Here is a 19,715-nt window from a genome sequence, read left to right as displayed (position 1 = left end):
GTGCAAGCAGCAGCATCTCAAACTTGTCAGGCACCTGAAGATTAACAGGGGCCGATCAAAGAGGAATATTAGAGAGAAGACAGAATAAAAGTATTACACACTATTGAGCAAACAGCTGCAGTGTCATACAGTGTCTGCTAGTGTTAGAGCTTGAAAGTAGTAAAAGCTTACCTGAGACATCACTTCCAGAGACCAGCTGTCAGCCATCGTTATGGCCTGTGTGGGGTTTGATGCTATTTTGCTGTCCTTCTCAGAAGGCCTGAGCAGTGTGGGTCCAAAGACTGTTGCCAAATTGTGAAGGGACATTTTGTTGATCATCTCCTTTTCTGCAATCCTTGAGGGTTAGGATGAGAAAGTGCCAGCTATAAGTTCTCTCAAAATACAACTATTTTCACATTGTGTCAGATTAGGGGTGCAAGTGGAGAGGGTGTAGAGGTGTGTGTGTGTAAAACATGGGCTTATTGTTGTTTGTATGGAGACAGTGTGACTGCCAGGACTATGTATGTTATGTATGTAATTGGTGCATATAGAGGGTGAGAGTTTTTATGTTTTAGGTCATGCTGTTGTAGCCAGAATCTACACATCTGTGGATATTTGTGCATGTATGATTGTGTGTATGAAAGATTCTATGTTTATGCAAATATTTATGCATATCTATGTGCTTGTTAATGCATATGGAGGATTTTATGCTTGTGTAAGTGTTTTTGCAAGTATGAAAAAGACGTTTCTCTGTGTTGGAGCTTAAGCACGTTTCCCTGATAGTTTGTATAAAGGTGAGGCTAGTCTGCGTGTGTTTTGGTGTGGTGTGTGTTTGTTTATTTGGATGCCCAGGTCAGCGTTTGTACACTTGTGGCCGTGCTGCTGTGTGGTTGGGGGACCTGTATGTCCCTATAGGCGTTAGTACATGAAAGGTTTGAAGGGTCATTGTGAATTTAAACCATTTGCGGCTGTCTGCAAATGCTGGAATATATAAATGGTTTTGTGCATGAGAGTGTTTATTCATGCATATGCTGAATGGTATGGAGTGGTCAATGCCCAGATAGATATTTGTAGGCTTGCAGGTGCATATACACACTTTTGTGTTCATGTAGGCATTCGTGCGTGTCTGAGCATGCAGGTATTTATAAATTGTTCTTTGCTGGTGTGGGTGTATCTGGTGCCAAATGTGCAGGTAATAATGTGCAGCTGTGGTGGGCATGGCCCACTCTCTGGTGCTTAGAGAAGGGGCAAAACATAATAAGATTCCACTGCATACCTCTTTAAATGGTCCAGGAGAAAGAGGAAGGTCACCAGGTTTGGCTCTGGGAGGGACAGAAGTAGATTCAGCATACAGCTCTCCTTTGCAACAGGGTCTGAAAGAACTAGGGAGTGAGAAGCAAAGGCACATTAATTTTTTTACACCATGTTGTACAGTGATTTTAGCATGTCAAATAACTGGAGAGTCTTTCAACCATCCACACAGCATGCATCCAATATCGCCAAACCTCCTCTCTCCTATGCACGCTACCACTAGCCTACTTCTCCTATCACTCTCCTACTTTCTTACTACCTGCCCCAATTACTTAGGCCCTCCTACTAAGGCACCTTCAACACAGTCTTATGTGTTGTGGTCTTACCTAACTGGAATCTACTATATTTGTAGATCTTGTTCCAGTTGTGGGTGGATGTTATTCACCAATGTAAGTTTTGCTGAACACTGGGCTGACTCTTCCAACTGTGCAGCTGCTTCAACCTCTGTCTCACAAGGCAAACTTGAGGGGGCACTTGTGCAATTAGGTATTCAGAACTAGTTAAATGTCAGACACTATCATTCCTAGCAGTTTCATGATCATTCTGTCTGAAAATGTAACATCAGATAAAGAGGAAACATCCTTTGAAATGCCACTACCCTCTCGCTGGAGTAGGTTTGCCTGCCACCGTTTGGAATATGGCTCCCAAGAACGACTGAATTTGTTGAGAACAAAGGTGAGATTTTTTTTGGCATTGACAGTGAACCCCATTGTGTGGAAGGGTGAGATGGCTTGTTGAGCACGGGTGAAATATTTCACTCAGCTGCTGCTCTTTTCCAGCCAATGAATGTTACATCAAGGGTGAACTGTTACTACTGCCATACACTTTGTAAATATCCGAGGAACTGTTGTGACCTCAAATGGTTGGACTTTAAATTGATAGTGAACTCCACTTACCACAAACCAGAGGTACAAGCATAATGATAGCCCGTAGTTTTTGTTGGTATCAAAGCTCAGACATGGAAAGATGTGTCACAGTATTTTCATTATGTATACAAGTGCACCTTGTAACCTTATTGGCATGTGGTGTCAAGGACGTATCGGAGTCCATGTTTACTCCTATGTTTCTCACTGGTTCTAGCTGGTTGGGCATCAAGTTTGTTAGGCCACATGTCTGTAGGCTGGTGTAAAGGCCTTGCATTTCTACACTGAGAAAACTCAAGGGATCTAATTCACTCATAAACCTGGATACCTTTCAGTGATGTGTAGGAAAAACCAAAGGTTTTCCAACAAGTCACCGCCTCCCTGAGAAGATTGCTGTGTGTGCAGGTAACGTTACTGTTGACAAATACAACCCGGGGGCATTTTGGTATTTAATGGTCAAAATTAATTTTGTCAGGCCCATTGTTATAGAAAATGTAGCTCTTATATCTAAGTGATTTAAATAGTGTTTGGGGTGAATCTAAGCCTCAAAGGGGATGCATTCGCCCTAAAGGGAATGCACTCACTTTCTGTTCTTCTGTGCATATCTGATATTTACCGAACCAAACCTATTTGTTAAGGCAATTAAGGATATTTGTAAAAGATAAAGCAATGACTAGATACTGATGCCTTGAGGTGGTGGCTCTGGATTGACAGTCTTCTCACAATTTGAAGGATTACACTTCCATGGCCATCATAGCCTGGCACCCAAATGCTTTACAGTATGTATAAGTGGATGTAAGCACTGTGAGCTTAAAGCAAGGTTTGATGAACGTGCCTGGAGGTGCCAAGCCACCAAATTATTCTGTAGTTAATAGTAGCCGCTTTGTATGTGGAACTTTCTCTGCTTATCTGAATATAATCTGTGCTAGGTAGGGTAACTGTAAGATCTGTCTAGCTCCTCTATCTTTTCTTTTAGGAAGTACACACTACAGTAGACCTCATGAACACGATTTGGGGGCTGAGCAACTTTACAGCTACAATGTATTCCCACCAGCGTACAGCAATAATTCAACAGTTAACTCTTTTGAATGACACCTATTCCCATAATCTCAAAGTTGAGTATTTTGGAGCAATTAACAGTATAGTTTTTACTACTGCAAACCTGCACAGGGTGTCCCTCAATGGAATAAACAGAACCGCACTTCACAGCTGTCTAGTGCTGAAGAAACGGTTTTCTAACAACTGCATTAACCCTTAACTATTTGAGTATCAGAGGGTCTTGGCTCAATCGTGGACACTGAGGATGTCTATGGTGATGTGTGGAAACGAGTCAGAGTTGATAGTTCCATACATTTTGAATTAACAATGACAATGTTGACTGAAGTCGCAGTTAACATGAGTCTGAGCTTTGCATTACGTGCAATTGTCCAAAGACGTAAATATAGTTTGGCAATATACTGCTACATTTGTGACATTTATATAAGCTTCGACTCCAAATCAGTAGGTATGGTGGAAGGGCACTATATCATGGTCAAATATTGACCTAAAAAATATTAAATCTGCAATATTGACTACCAACATAGGTAAGCATATGCGAAGTTAAGAACAGTACATGTATATTTCCCTACACCTATCGATGATCCAGTGGTAGTCGAGACCTGCATGGAGATATTTTTACTATGATAAAGTGACATACAACCACTTCATATATGTGCTAATAAGCAAGGGCTTAATCCTGGAGGTCTCTTTAGCAAATACAGTAAGGGCACCTCCTCTAAAGCCAGTTAGTATCAAAGAATATGAGTCACAGTAATACTACATGCAACATTTCTGCAGAACCAAAAGGAGGATGTAAAAAGAACTTCAACAAGGCTCCCACATCTGGAGAGATCCAACAGCATGCTCAGTAATTCCTCTGCTGCCTCTTACGAATGTTTGCCCCAGACACCTTTAAGAGCAGTTTGGTGCTATCGTCCCATTCTAAACAGAAAACTAGTCAAGACCCAGAACTAGAAAGTGGACATTACAAAAGCTGTTTCCAGTGTGGTAGAACTTGGCCAAGTCCCAGTCCACAACTCGTCCACATCCTCACCATCTAAGAGGGAAGGCCGAGGGAAGCACACCAAATCTGCAATAATGCTCTCTTGCAGATATCAAGAGAAAACTGTGTGGCATGAAAGCCTACATACCAATACCCTCCGCAAAATTGGGATACAGCTCATCGGTAAACAGGGGTTCAGGCAGCTCTCGGAAATACAGCTTCAAGGTGCCAGCGATGGCGTTGACATCCATCTCATTCATCATCACAGAAACATCTTTATTGTCTGAAAGAGAGACACGCAGATCACTGAAAAGATGCAATGGTGCCAGATTTATCCATGTCAAAACCACACTGAAGAATGCAAAAAGCCAACACTTCCTTAAGACTATGGGGATCATTATGACTTCGGCGGACGGAAAAGCCCGTCCGCAAAAGTTCTGATTGGGAGGTTGCCGCCAGTGCAGCTGCCTCCCTGCCGGCCCCATTACAAGTTTCCCGCTGGGTCAGCGGGCGGAATGAAAATGTCACTTACCCAGTGTACATCTGTTCGTGGCATCAGTCGCTGTAGATTCGCATGTTTTGCATAGCTCGCCATCTGGTGTTGGGCCGGAGTGTTACAAGTTGTTTTTCTTCGAAGAAGTCTTTCGAGTCACGGGACTGAGTGACTCCTCCTTTTGTCTCCATTGCGCATGGGCGTCGACTCCATCTTCGATTGTTTTTCCCCCGCAGAGGGTGAGGTAGGAGTTGAATTGTAGTAATAGTGCCCATGCAATGGAGTGACTAAGTATGTACTTATTTAAGGTTGAAATGATATATATACAAATAGTTGAAGGTAACTTCCGAACTGCTACAGGCTCCCGGGGAGGCGGGTGGGCACATGCGAATCTACAGCGACTGATGCCACGAACAGATGTACACTGGGTAAGTGACATTTTCAGTTCGATGGCATCTGTCGCTGTAGATACGCATGTTTTGCATAGACTAGTAAGCAGTTATCTCCCCAAAAGCGGTGGCTCAGCCTGTAGGAGTGGAAGTAGTCTGAAACAATGTTCTTAATACGGCTTGACCTACTGTGGCTTGTTGTGCGGATAACACGTCTACACAGTAGTGCTTGGTGAATGTGTGAGGCGTAGACCATGTGGCTGCCTTACATATTTCTTGCATTGGGATGTTTCCTAGAAAGGCCATGGTAGCACCTTTCTTTCTGGTTGAGTGTGCCCTTGGTGTAATGGGCAGCTGTCGTTTAGCTTTAAGGTAGCAGATTTGGATGCATTTAACTATCCATCTGGCTATACCTTGTTTTGATATTGGGTTTCCTGCATGAGGTTTTTGAAATGCAATAAATAGTTGTTTAGTCTTTCTGATGTTCTTTGTTCTGTCAATGTAATACATTAATGCTCTTTTGACATCTAATGTATGTAGTGCCCTCTCAGCTACGGCATCTGGCTGTGGAAAGAACACTGGAAGTTCCACTGTTTGATTTAGATGGAACGGTGAAATAACCTTTGGTAAAAAAGTTGGATTAGTCCTTAGGACGACCTTATTCTTGTGTAGTTGTATAAAAGGTTCTTGTATTGTAAACGCCTGAATCTCGCTTACTCTTCTTAGGGAAGTAATGGCGATGAGAAATGCAACCTTCCAGGTTAGGAACTGTATTTCGCAGGAGTGCATGGGTTCAAAAGGTGGACCCATAAGTCTAGTTAGGACAACATTTAGGTTCCATGAAGGAACAGGTGGTGTTCTTGGTGGTATAATTCTCTTAAGGCCCTCCATGAATGCTTTAATGACTGGTATCCTATATAGGGAAGTTGAATAGGTAGTCTGCAGGTATGCAGATATTGCTGCAAGGTGTATTTTAATGGAAGAGAAAGCCAGGTTAGATTTTTGTAAGTGAAGCAAGTAACCCACTACATGTTTTGGAGTCGTGTGTAATGGTTGGATTTGATTAATATGGCAGTAGCAAACAAACCTCTTCCATTTACTTGCATAGCAGTGCCTGGTGGATGGCCTTCTGGCTTGCTTTATGACTTCCATACATTCTTGGGTAAGTTGTAAGTGCCCGAATTCTAGGATTTCAGGAGCCAAATTGCTAGATTCAGCGATGCTGGATCTGGGTGTCTGATCTTTTGGTTGTGTTGTGTCAATAGATCTGGCCTGTTGGGCAATTTGATGTGGGGTACTACTGATAGGTCTAGCAGCGCTGTGTACCAGGGTTGCCTTGCCCAAGTTGGTGCTATTAATATGAGTTTGAGTTTGTTTTGACTGAGTTTCTTTACCAGATAAGGAAGGAGAGGGAGAGGAGGAAAAGCGTAAGCAAATATCCCTGACCAGTTCATCCATAGGGCATTGCCTTGGGACTGCTTGTGTGGGTATCTGGATGCGAAGTTTTGGCATTTTGCGTTCTCCTTCGTCGCAAACAAGTCTATTTGAGGTGTTCCCCAGAGTTTGAAATAGGTGTTCAGAATTTGGGGGTGAATTTCCCATTCGTGGACCTGTTGGTGATCTCGAGAGAGATTGTCTGCGAGTTGATTCTGAATCCCTGGTATAAATTGTGCTATTAGGCGAATTTGGTTGTGAATTGCCCAAAGCCAAATTTTTGTGCTAGCAGGCTTAACTGCGTGGAGTGTGTCCCCCCTTGTTTGTTTAGATAATACATTGTTGTCATGTTGTCTGTTTTGACGAGAATGTATTTGTGAACTATTATTGGTTGGAAAGCTTTTAGTGCTTGAAAAACTGCTAGCAGTTCTAGGTGATTTATATGCAGTTTTGTTTGATGTACGTTCCATTGTCCTTGTATGCTGTGTTGATCGAGGTGTGCTCCCCACCCTGTCATGGAAGCATCTGTTGTTATTACGTATTGTGGCACTGGGTCTTGGAAAGGCCGCCCTTTGTTTAAATTTATGTTGTTCCACCATAGAAGCGAGAGGTAAGTTTGGCGGTCTATTAACACCAGATCTAGAAGATGACCCTGTGCTTGTGACCACTGTGATGCTAGGCACTGTTGTAAGGGCCTCATGTGCAGTCTTGCGTTTGGGACAATGGCTATGCATGAAGACATCATACCTAGGAGTTGTAATATCATCTTTGCTTGTATCTTTTGTGTTGGATACATGCGTTGTATGATGATGTTGAAATTTTGGATTCTTTGGGGACTTGGAGTGGCTACTCCTTTTGTTGAGTCTATTATGGCTCCTAGGTATTGTTGTACCTTGCACGGCAGAATGTTGGATTTCGTGAAGTTGACGGTGAACCCTAGTTTGAAGAGGGTTTGTATGATCTGATTTGTGTGGTTTGAGCACTCTATTAACGAATGGGCCTTGATTAGCCAGTCGTCTAGATATGGGAACACATGTATTTGCTGCCTTCTGATGTGTGCAGCGACTACTGCTAGACATTTGGTAAAGACTCTTGGTGCGGTTGCTAGTCCGAAAGGCAATACCTTGAATTGGTAATGTATTCCTTTGAATACAAACCTTAGGTATTTCCTGTGCGATGGGTGTATTGGTATATGGAAATACGCGTCTTTGAGGTCTAAAGTTGTCATGTAGTCGTGTAGTTTTAGCAATGGTAACACTTCTTGTAGTGTGACCATGTGAAAGTGGTCTGATTTGATGAATGTGTTTACTATTCTGAGGTCTAGGATTGGTCTCAGCGTTTTGTCCTTCTTTGGTATCAGAAAGTACAGTGAGTAAACTCCTGTGTTTATTTGTGTGTTTGGTACTAATTCGATTGCATTCTTCTGCAATAGTGCCTGCACTTCTATCTTCAGGAGATTGGAATGATGTTTTGTCAAATTTTGTGCTTTTGGTGGTATGTTTGGAGGGAATTGTAGAAATTCTATGCAATAACCATGTTGGATAATTGCTAGAACCCAAGTGTCTGTAGTGATTTCCTCCCATGCTTTGTAATAATGACCTATTCTTCCCCCCACTGGTGTTGTGTGGAGGGGGTGAGTGACATGTGAGTCACTGCTTAGTAGTAGGGGTTTTGGGGCTTTGAAATTTTCCCCTATTCCTAGGGAATTGCCCTCCTCTATATTGTCCCCGAAAACCTGCTCTGTACTGTCCCTGGTAACTGGACGGTGTTGCCTGTGAGGTGCTGGCTTGTGTGCCCTGACCCCGAAACCCCCCTCTAAAGGGTGTTTTACGGAATGTGCTGTAATTCCCTCTGCTCTGCGGGGAGTAGAGTGCGCCCATGGCTTTAGCAGTGTCCGTGTCCTTTTTGAGTTTCTCAATCGCTGTGTCCACTTCTGGACCGAACAGTTCTTTTTCGTTAAAAGGCATATTGAGAACTGCTTGCTGAATCTCTGGTTTAAATCCAGACGTTCGTAGCCATGCATGCCTTCTGATAGTTACAGATGTATTAATTGTCCGTGCAGCTGTATCTGCAGCGTCCATGGAGGAGCGTATTTGGTTGTTTGAAATGTTCTGTCCCTCCTCAACCACTTGTTTTGCCCTCTTTTGTAGGTCCTTGGGCAGATGTTCAATGAGATGTTGCATCTCATCCCAATGGGCTCTGTCATAGCGCGCAAGTAGTGCCTGAGAGTTAGCGATGCGCCACTGGTTTGCAGCTTGTGCTGCGACTCTCTTACCAGCTGCATCGAACTTGCGGCTTTCTTTATCTGGGGGTGGTGCATCTCCAGATGTGTGGGAGTTGGCCCTTTTCCTAGCTGCTCCTACAACGACAGAGTCTGGTGGCAGCTGTGTAGTGATGAAAACCGGGTCTGTAGGAGGCGCCTTATACTTTTTTTCCACTCTTGGTGTGATTGCCCTACTTTTGACCAACTCCTTAAAGATTTCTTTTGCGTGCCGGAGCAGACCAGGGAGCATAGGCAGGCTTTGGTATGAGCTGTGGGTGGAGGAGAGGGTGTTGAATAAAAAGTCATCCTCGACCTGTTCTGAGTGGAGGCTTACATTGTGAAATTGTGCTGCTCTAGCCACCACTTGAGAATACGCAGTGCTGTCCTCTGGTGGAGATGGCTTCGTAGGGTATGCCTCCGGGCTGTTATCTGACACTGGGGCGTCGTATAAGTCCCATGCGTCCTGATCTTGGTCACCCTGGCTCATGGTGGTGTGAGCTGGGGAATGTGATGGAGTTTGTGCTGGTGAGACATTAATTACAGGTGGAGGAGAGGGTGGTGGAGTAACCCTTTTCACCACCTTTGTTTGTGGTGTTTGTTCAGTTTGGAACTCCAATCTTCTCTTTCTTCTAATAGGGGGAAGGGTGCTTATTTTTCCTGTCCCCTCCTGTATGAAAATACGCTTTTGCGTATGGTCTACGTCAGTTGATTGTAGCTCTTCCTCAAACCTATGTGTAGGAAGTTGGCTCTGTATGTGCTATTTCAAAGTAAGGAATAGCATGCACAGAGTCCAAGGGTTCCCCTTAGAGGTAAAATAGTGGTAAAAATAGATAATACTAATGCTCTATTTTGTGGTAGTGTGGTCGAGCAGTAGGCTTATCCAAGGAGTAGTGTTAAGCATTTGTTGTACATACACATAGACAATAAATGAGGTACACACACTCAGAGACAAATCCAGCCAATAGGTTTTGTATAGAAAAATATCTTTTCTTAGTTTATTTTAAGAACCATAGGTTCAAATTTAACATGTAATATCTTGTTTGAAAGGTATTGCAGGTAAGTACATTAGGAACTTTGAATCATTTCAATTGCATGTATACTTTTCAAGTTATTCACAAATAGCTATTTTAAAAGAGGACACTTAGTGCAATTTTCACAGTTCCTGGGGGAGGTAAGTTTTTGTTAGTTTTTACCAGGTAAGTAAGACACTTACAGGGTTCAGTTCTTGGTCCAAGGTAGCCCACCGTTGGGGGTTCAGAGCAACCCCAAAGTTACCACACCAGCAGCTCAGGGCCGGTCAGGTGCAGAGTTCAAAGTGGTGCCCAAAACACATAGGCTTCAATGGAGAGAAGGGGGGTGCCCCGGTTCCAGTCTGCCAGCAGGTAAGTACCCGCGTCTTCGGAGGGCAGACCAGGGGGGTTTTGTAGGGCACCGGGGGGGACACAAGCCTACACAGAAATTTCACCCTCAGCGGCGCGGGGGCGGCCGGGTGCAGTGTTAGAACAAGCGTCGGGTTCGCAATGGAAGTCAATGAGAGATCAAGGGATCTCTTCAGCGCTGCAGGCAGGCAAGGGGGGGCTTCCTCGGGGAAACCTCCACTTGGGCAAGGGAGAGGGACTCCTGGGGGTCACTTCTGCAGTGAAAGTCCGGTCCTTCAGGTCCTGGGGGCTGCGGGTGCAGGGTCTTTTCCAGGCGTCGGGACTTAGGTTTCAGAGAGTCGCGGTCAGGGGAAGCCTTGGGATTCCCTCTGCAGGCGGCGCTGTGGGGGCTCAGGGGGGACAGGTTTTGGTACTCACAGTCGTAGAGTAGTCCGGGGGTCCTCCCTGAGGTGTTGGTTCTCCACCAGCCGAGTCGGGGTCGCCGGGTGCAGTGTTGCAAGTCTCACGCTTCTTGCGGGGAGATTGCAGGGTTCTTTAAAGCTGCTCCTTTGGATAAAGTTGCAGTCTTTTTGGAGCAGGTCCGCTGTCCTCGGGAGTTTCTTGTCGTCGTCGAAGCAGGGCAGTCCTCAGAGAATGCAGAGGTCGCTGGTCCCTTTGGAAGGCGTCGCTGGAGCAGAGTTCTTTGGAAGGCAGGAGACAGGCCGGTGAGTTTCTGGAGCCAAGGCAGTTGTTGTCTTCTGGTCTTCCTCTGCAGGGGTTTTCAGCTAGGCAGTCCTTCTTCTTGTTGTTGCAGGAATCTAATTTTCTAGGGTTCAGGGTAGCCCTTAAATACTAAATTTAAGGGCGTGTTTAGGTCTGGGGGGTTAGTAGCCAATGGCTACTAGCCCTGAGGGTGGGTACACCCTCTTTGTGCCTCCTCCCAAGGGGAGGGGGTCACAATCCTAACCCTATTGGGGGAATCCTCCATCTGCAAGATGGAGGATTTCTAAAAGTTAGAGTCACCTCAGCTCAGGACACCTTAGGGGCTGTCCTGACTGGCCAGTGACTCCTCCTTGTTGCTTTCTTTGTTCCCTCCAGCCTTGCCGCCAAAAGTGGGGGCCGTGGCTGGAGGGGGCGGGCAACTCCACTAAGCTGGAGTGCCCTGCTGGGCTGTGACAAAGGGGTGAGCCTTTGAGGCTCACCGCCAGGTGTTACAGCTCCTGCCTGGGGGAGGTGTTAGCATCTCCACCCAGTGCAGGCTTTGTTACTGGCCTCAGAGTGACAAAGGCACTCTCCCCATGGGGCCAGCAACATGTCTCTAGTGTGGCAGGCTGCTGGAACTAGTCAGCCTACACAGACAGTCGGTTAAGTTTCAGGGGGCACCTCTAAGGTGCCCTCTGGGGTGTATTTTGCAATAAAATGTACACTGGCATCAGTGTGCATTTATTGTGCTGAGAAGTTTGATACCAAACTTCCCAGTTTTCAGTGTAGCCATTATGGTGCTGTGGAGTTCGTGTTTGACAAACTCCCAGACCATATACTCTTATGGCTACCCTGCACTTACAATGTCTAAGGTTTTGTTTAGACACTGTAGGGGTACCATGCTCATGCACTGGTACCCTCACCTATGGTATAGTGCACCCTGCCTTAGGGCTGTAAGGCCTGCTAGAGGGGTGACTGACCTATACTTGCATAGGCAGTGAGAGGTTGGCATGGCACCCTGAGGGGAGTGCCATGTCGACTTACTCGTTTTGTTCTCACTAGCACACACAAGCTGGCAAGCAGTGTGTCTGTGCTGAGTGAGAGGTCTCCAGGGTGGCATAAGACATGCTGCAGCCCTTAGAGCCCTTCCTTGGCATCAGGGCCCTTGGTACTAGAAGTACCAGTTACAAGGGACTTATCTGGATGCCAGGGTCTGCCAATTGTGGATACAAAAGTACAGGTTAGGGAAAGAACACTGGTGCTGGGGCCTGGTTAGCAGGCCTCAGCACACTTTCAATTGTAAACATAGCATCAGCAAAGGCAAAAAGTCAGGGGGCAACCATGCCAAGGAGGCATTTCCTTACACAACCCCCCCCCCCAAACGAAAGAGGATGAGACTAACCTTTCCCAAGAGAGTCTTCATTTTCTAAGTGGAAGAACCTGGAAAGGCCATCTGCATTGGCATGGGCAGTCCCAGGTCTGTGTTCCACTATAAAGTCCATTCCCTGTAGGGAGATGGACCACCTCAACAGTTTTGGATTTTCACCTTTCATTTGCATCAGCCATTTGAGAGGTCTGTGGTCAGTTTGAACTAGGAAGTGAGTCCCAAAGAGGTATGGTCTCAGCTTCTTCAGGGACCAAACCACAGCAAAGGCCTCCCTCTCAATGGCACTCCAACGCTGCTCCCTGGGGAGTAACCTCCTGCTAATGAAAGCAACAGGCTGGTCAAGGCCATCATCATTTGTTTGGGACAAAACTGCCCCTATCCCATGTTCAGAGGCATCTGTCTGCACAATGAACTGCTTAGAATAATCTGGAGCTTTTAGAACTGGTGCTGAGCACATTGCTTGTTTCAGGGTGTCAAAGGCCTGTTGGCATTCTACAGTCCAGTTCACTTTCTTGGGCATTTTCTTGGAGGTGAGTTCAGTGAGGGCTGTCACAATGGATCCATATCCCTTCACAAACCTCCTGTAGTACCCCGTCAAGCCAAGGAATGCCCTGACTTGAGTCTGGGTTTTTGGAGCTACCCAGTCCAGAATAGTCTGGATCTTGGGTTGGAGTGGCTGAACTTGGCCTCCACCTACAAGGTGGCCCAAGTAAACCACAGTTCCCTGCCCTATCTGGCATTTGGATGCCTTGATAGAGAGGCCTGCAGATTGCAGACCCTTCAAAACCTTCTTCAGGTGGACCAGGTGATCATGCCAGGTGGAGCTAAAGACAGCAATATCATCAAGATAAGCTGTGCTAAAGGACTCCAAACCAGCAAGGACTTGATTCACCAACCTTTGGAAGGTGGCAGGGGCATTCTTTAAACCAAAGGGCATAACAGTAAACTGATAATGCCCATCAGGTGTGGAGAATGCGGTTTTCTCCTTTGCTCTAGGTGCCATTTTTATTTGCCAGTACCCTGCTGTCAAGTCAAAGGTACTTAAGAATTTGGCAGCACCTAATTTGTCTATGAGCTCATCAGCTCTAGGAATTGGATGGGCGTCTGTCTTGGTGACAGAGTTGAGCCCTCTGTAGTCCACACAAAACCTCATCTCTTTCTTTCCATCTTTGGTGTGAGGTTTGGGGACTAAGACCACTGGGCTAGCCCAGGGGCTGTCAGAGCGCTCAATTACTCCCAATTCCAGCATCTTGTGGACTTCCACCTTGATGCTTTCCTTAACATGGTCAGACTGTCTAAAAATTTTGTTTTTGACAGGCATGCTGTCTCCTGTGTCCACATCATGGGTACACAGGTGTGTCTGACCAGGGGTTAGGGAGAAGAGTTCAGGAAACTGTTGTAGGTCTCTCCTACAATCAGCTTGCTGTTGGCCAGAGAGGGTGTCTGAGTAGATCACTCCATCTACTGAGCCATCTTTTGGGTCTGATGACAGAAGATCAGGGAGAGGTTCACTCTCTGCCTCCTGATCCTCATCTGTTACCATCAACAGATTTACATCAGCCCTGTCATGGAAGAGCTTAAGGCGGTTCACATGGATCACCCTCTTGGGGCTCCTGCTTATGCCCAGGTCCACCAGGTAGGTGACCTGACTCTTCCTTTCTAGCATTGGGTAAGGGCCACTCCATTTGTCCTGAAGTGCCCTGGGAGCCACAGGCTCCAGAACCCAGACTTTCTGCCCTGGTTGGAACTCAACCATTGCAGCCTTTTGGTCATACCAAAACTTCTGGAGCTGTTGGCTGGCCTCAAGGTTTTTGCTTGCCTTTTCCATGTACTCTGCCATTCTTGAGCGAAGGCCAAGTACATAGTCCACTATGTCCTGTTTAGGCTCATGAAGAGGTCTCTCCCAGCCTTCTTTAACAAGAGCAAGTGGTCCCCTTACAGGGTGACCAAACAGAAGTTCAAAGGGTGAGAATCCTACTCCCCTCTGTGGCACCTCTCTGTAAGCGAAAAGCAGACATGGCAAGAGGACATCCCATCTCCTTTTGAGCTTTTCTGGGAGCCCCATGATCATGCCTTTTAATGTCTTGTTGAATCTCTCAACCAAGCCATTAGTTTGTGGATGGTATGGTGTAGTGAATTTGTAAGTCACCCCACACTCATTCCACATGTGTTTTAGGTATGCTGACATGAAGTTGGTACCTCTGTCAGACACCACCTCCTTAGGGAAACCCACTCTGGTAAAGATACCAATGAGGGCCTTGGCTACTGCAGGGGCAGTAGTTGACCTAAGGGGAATAGCTTCAGGATACCTAGTAGCATGATCCACTACTACTAGGATATACATATTTCCTGAGGCTGTGGGAGGTTCTAGTGGACCAACTATGTCCACACCCACTCTTTCAAAGGGGACCCCCACCACTGGAAGTGGAATGAGGGGGGCCTTTGGGTGCCCACCTGTCTTACCACTGGCTTGACAGGTGGGGCAGGAGAGGCAAAACTCCTTAACCTTGTTGGACATATTGGGCCAGTAGAAGTGGTTGACTAACCTCTCCCACGTCTTGGTTTGTCCCAAATGCCCAGCAAGGGGAATATCATGGGCTAAGGTCAGAATAAACTCTCTGAACGACTGAGGCACTACCACTCTCCTAGTGGCACCAGGTTTGGGGTCTCTGGCCTCAGTGTACAGGAGTCCATCTTCCCAATAGACCCTATGTGTTCCATTTTTCTTGCCCTTGGACTCTTCAGCAGCTTGCTGCCTAAGGCCTTCAAGAGAGGGACAGGTTTCTTGTCCCTTACACAGCTCCTCCCTTGAGGGTCCCCCTGGGCCTAAGAGCTCAACCTGATAAGGTTCAAGCTCCAAAGGCTCAGTTCCCTCAGAGGGCAGAACTTCTTCCTGAGAAGAGAGGTTCTCTTTTTCTGACTGTGTTGCAGTTGGTTTCCCAACTGACTTTCCTTTTCTCTTGGTAGGCTGGGCCTTTCTTCCAGACTCCAGCTCTACTTTTTCACCCTGTGCCTTGCATTGTGCTCTTGTTTTTACACACACCAGTTCAGGGATACCCAGCATGGCTGCATGGGTTTTTAGTTCTACCTCAGCCCATGCTGAGGACTCCAGGTCATTTCCAAGCAGACAGTCTACTGGGATGTTTGAGGAGACCACCACCTGTTTCAGGCCATTGACCCCTCCCCATTCTAAAGTTACCATTGCCATGGGATGTGCTTTAGTCTGATTGTCAGCGTTGGTGACTGTATAGGTTTTTCCAGTCAGGTATTGGCCAGGGGAAACCAGTTTCTCTGTCACATTGGTGACACTGGCACCTGTATCCCTCAGGCCCTCTACACTTGTCCCATTAATAAAGAGCTGCTGCCTGTATTTTTGCATGTTAGGCGGCCAGGCAGCTAGTGTGGCTAAATCCACCCCACCCTCAGAGACTAGAGTAGCTTCAGTGTGGACCCTGATTTGCTCTGGGCACACTGTTGATCCCACTTGGAGACTAGCGATTCCAGTGTTACCTGGATTGGAGTTTGGAGTGGAACCTTTCTTGGGACAGGCCTTGTCTCCAGTTTGGTGTACAGGCTGATTACAGCTACGACACCAGGCCTTTTTGGGATCAAAGTTTTTACCCTTGTACCCAGGATTGTTTTGTGAAGAGGCTCTGGGCCCACCCTCCTGTGCAGGTTTTTGGGGGCCTGTAGAAGACTCTTTACTATTTTTATTTTTGGCTGTCTCACCACCCTTCCCCTGGGGAGGTTTTGTGACCCCTTTCTTTTGGTCACCCCCTGTGGAAGTTTTGGACACCCTAGTCTTGACCCAATGGTCCGCCTTCTTTCCCAATTCTTGGGGAGAAATTGGTCCTAGGTCCACCAGATGCTGATGCAGTTTGTCATTGAAACAATTACTTAACAGGTGTTCTTTCACAAATAAATTGTACAGCCCATCATAATTACTTACACCACTGCCTTGAATCCAACCATCTAGTGTTTTCACTGAGTAGTCTACAAAGTCAACCCAGGTCTGGCTCGAGGATTTTTGAGCCCCCCTGAATCTAATCCTATACTCCTCAGTGGAGAATCCAAAGCCCTCAATCAGGGTACCCTTCATGAGGTCATAAGATTCTGCATCTTTTCCAGAGAGTGTGAGGAGTCTATCCCTACACTTTCCTGTGAACATTTCCCAAAGGAGAGCACCCCAGTGAGATCTGGTCACTTTTCTGGTTACACAAGCCCTCTCAAAAGCTGTGAACCATTTGGTGATGTCATCACCATCTTCATATTTAGTTACAATCCCTTTAGGGATTTTCAACATGTCAGGAGAATCTCTGACCCTATTTATGTTGCTGCCACCATTGATGGGTCCTAGGCCCATCTCTTGCCTTTCCCTTTCTATGGCTAGGATCTGTCTTTCCAAAGCCAATCTTTTGGCCATCCTGGCTAGCTGGATGTCCTCTTCACTGGAGTTATCCTCAGTGATTTCAGAGTTGTTGGCCCCTCCTGTGAGGGGACCAGCATCTCTGACTATTATTTGTCGAGTCAGGGCTTGAGAGGCCCTGTTCTCCCTAAATAGGACTGGTAGGGGGGAATTTTCCTCCAAGTCACTATCTTCATCCTCTGTGTTGCCATCCTCAGAGGGGTTGGCCTTTTCAAACTCTGCCAACAGCTCCTGGAGCTGTAGTTTGGAAGGTCTGGGGCCCATTACTATTTTCTTTATTTTACAGAGTGACCTTAGCTCCCTCATCTTAAGATGGAGGTAAGGTGTGGTGTCGAGTTCCACCACATTCATCTCTGCACTAGACATTATGCTTCTAAAAGTTGGAATACTTTTTAAGAATCTAAACTGGTTCTAGAATCTAATTCAAACTTTTACAAACTTTTAAACTCTAAAAGAAATGCTAACAGGGTCTAACACAAGGCCCTAGCAGGACTTTAAAGAATTTAGAAAACTTTTCAAATTGCAAAAATCAATTTCTAATGACAATTTTGGAATTTGTCGTGTGATCAGGTATTGGCTGAGTAGTCCAGCAAATGCAAAGTCTTGTACCCCACCGCTGATCCACCAATGTAGGAAGTTGGCTCCGTATGTGCTATTTCAAAGTAAGGAATAGCATGCACAGAGTCCAAGGGTTCCCCTTAGAGGTAAAATAGTGGTAAAAATAGATAATACTAATGCTCTATTTTGTGGTAGTGTGGTCGAGCAGTAGGCTTATCCAAGGAGTAGTGTTAAGCATTTGTTGTACATACACATAGACAATAAATGAGGTACACACACTCAGAGACAAATCCAGCCAATAGGTTTTGTATAGAAAAATATCTTTTCTTAGTTTATTTTAAGAACCATAGGTTCAAATTTAACATGTAATATCTTGTTTGAAAGGTATTGCAGGTAAGTACATTAGGAACTTTGAATCATTTCAATTGCATGTATACTTTTCAAGTTATTCACAAATAGCTATTTTAAAAGTGGACACAGTGCAATTTTCACAGTTCCTGGGGGAGGTAAGTTTTTGTTAGTTTTTACCAGGTAAGTAAGACACTTACAGGGTTCAGTTCTTGGTCCAAGGTAGCCCACCGTTGGGGGTTCAGAGCAACCCCCAAGTTACCACACCAGCAGCTCAGGGCCGGTCAGGTGCAGAGTTCAAAGTGGTGCCCAAAACGCATAGGCTTCAATGGAGAGAAGGGGGGTGCCCCGGTTCCAGTCTGCCAGCAGGTAAGTACCCGCGTCTTCGGAGGGCAGACCAGGGGGGTTTTGTAGGGCACCGGGGGGGACACAAGCCCACACAGAAATTTCACCCTCAGCGGCGCGGGGGCGGCCGGGTGCAGTGTTAGAACAAGCGTCGGGTTCGCAATGGAAGTCAATGAGAGATCGAGGGATCTCTTCAGCGCTGCAGGCAAGGGGGGGCTTCCTCGGGGAAACCTCCACTTGGGCAAGGGAGAGGGACTCCTGGGGGTCACTTCTGCAGTGAAAGTCCAGTCCTTCAGGTCCTGGGGGCTGCGGGTGCAGGGCCTTTTCCAGGCGTCGGGACTTAGGTTTCAGAGAGTCGCGGTCAGGGGAAGCCTCGGGATTCCCTCTGCAGGCGGCGCTGTGGGGGCTCAGGTTTTGGAACTCACAGTCGTAGAGTAGTCCGGGGGTCCTCCCTGAGGTGTTGGTTCTCCACCAGCCGAGTCGGGGTCGCCGGGTGCAGTGTTGCAAGTCTCACGCTTCTTGCGGGGAGATTGCAGGGTTCTTTAAAGCTGCTCCTTTGGATAAAGTTGCAGTCTTTTTGGAGCAGGTCCGCTGTCCTCGGGAGTTTCTTGTCGTCGTCGAAGCAGGGCAGTTCTCAGAGAATGCAGAGGTCGCTGGTCCCTTTGGAAGGCGTCGCTGGAGCAGAGTTCTTTGGAAGGCAGGAGACAGGCCGGTGAGTTTCTGGAGCCAAGGCAGTTGTTGTCTTCTGGTCTTCCTCTGCAGGGGTTTTCAGCTAGGCAGTCCTTCTTCTTGTTGTTGCAGGAATCTAATTTTCTAGGGTTCAGGGTAGCCCTTAAATACTAAATTTAAGGGCGTGTTTAGGTCTGGGGGGTTAGTAGCCAATGGCTACTAGCCCTGAGGGTGGGTACACCCTCTTTGTGCCTCCTCCCAAGGGGAGGGGGTCACAATCCTAACCCTATTGGGGGAATCCTCCATCTGCAAGATGGAGGATTTCTAAAAGTTAGAGTCACCTCAGCTCAGGACACCTTAGGGGCTGTCCTGACTGGCCAGTGACTCCTCCTTGTTGCTTTCTTTGTTCCCTCCAGCCTTGCCGCCAAAAGTGGGGGCCGTGGCCGGAGGGGGCGGGCAACTCCACTAAGCTGGAGTGCCCTGCTGGGCTGTGACAAAGGGGTGAGCCTTTGAGGCTCACCGCCAGGTGTTACAGCTCCTGCCTGGGGGAGGTGTTAGCATCTCCACCCAGTGCAGGCTTTGTTACTGGCCTCAGAGTGACAAAGGCACTCTCCCCATGGGGCCAGCAACATGTCTCTAGTGTGGCAGGCTGCTGGAACTAGTCAGCCTACACAGACAGTCGGTTAAGTTTCAGGGGGCACCTCTAAGGTGCCCTCTGGGGTGTATTTTGCAATAAAATGTACACTGGCATCAGTGTGCATTTATTGTGCTGAGAAGTTTGATACCAAACTTCCCAGTTTTCAGTGTAGCCATTATGGTGCTGTGGAGTTCGTGTTTGACAAACTCCCAGACCATATACTCTTATGGCTACCCTGCACTTACAATGTCTAAGGTTTTGTTTAGACACTGTAGGGGTACCATGCTCATGCACTGGTACCCTCACCTATGGTATAGTGCACCCTGCCTTAGGGCTGTAAGGCCTGCTAGAGGGGTGACTGACCTATACTTGCATAGGCAGTGAGAGGTTGGCATGGCACCCTGAGGGGAGTGCCATGTCGACTTACTCGTTTTGTTCTCACTAGCACACACAAGCTGGCAAGCAGTGTGTCTGTGCTGAGTGAGAGGTCTCCAGGGTGGCATAAGACATGC

The 19,715-nt window shown here is 46.8% G+C and overlaps 1 protein-coding gene across 1 annotated transcript in view; it reads right to left on the bottom strand.

Moving 5' to 3' along the window:
• BCR (BCR activator of RhoGEF and GTPase) overlaps positions 1-19,715 on the bottom strand; it is a 356,931-nt gene that overhangs the window by 27,881 nt on the left and 309,335 nt on the right. The window contains exons 20-22 of the mRNA XM_069215112.1: positions 4,343-4,477; positions 1,256-1,361; positions 172-334 (exon numbers count right to left, since the gene is read on the bottom strand). Coding sequence (XP_069071213.1) covers positions 172-334; positions 1,256-1,361; positions 4,343-4,477 — 404 coding nt within the window. The remainder of the gene's footprint in view (positions 1-171; positions 335-1,255; positions 1,362-4,342; positions 4,478-19,715) is intronic.

The sequence above is a fragment of the Pleurodeles waltl genome, chromosome 11 (genome assembly GCF_031143425.1).
Source record: "Pleurodeles waltl isolate 20211129_DDA chromosome 11, aPleWal1.hap1.20221129, whole genome shotgun sequence".
Taxonomy (NCBI): Eukaryota; Metazoa; Chordata; class Amphibia; order Caudata; family Salamandridae; genus Pleurodeles; species Pleurodeles waltl.
This window is presented reverse-complemented; position numbering and strand designations above follow the sequence as displayed.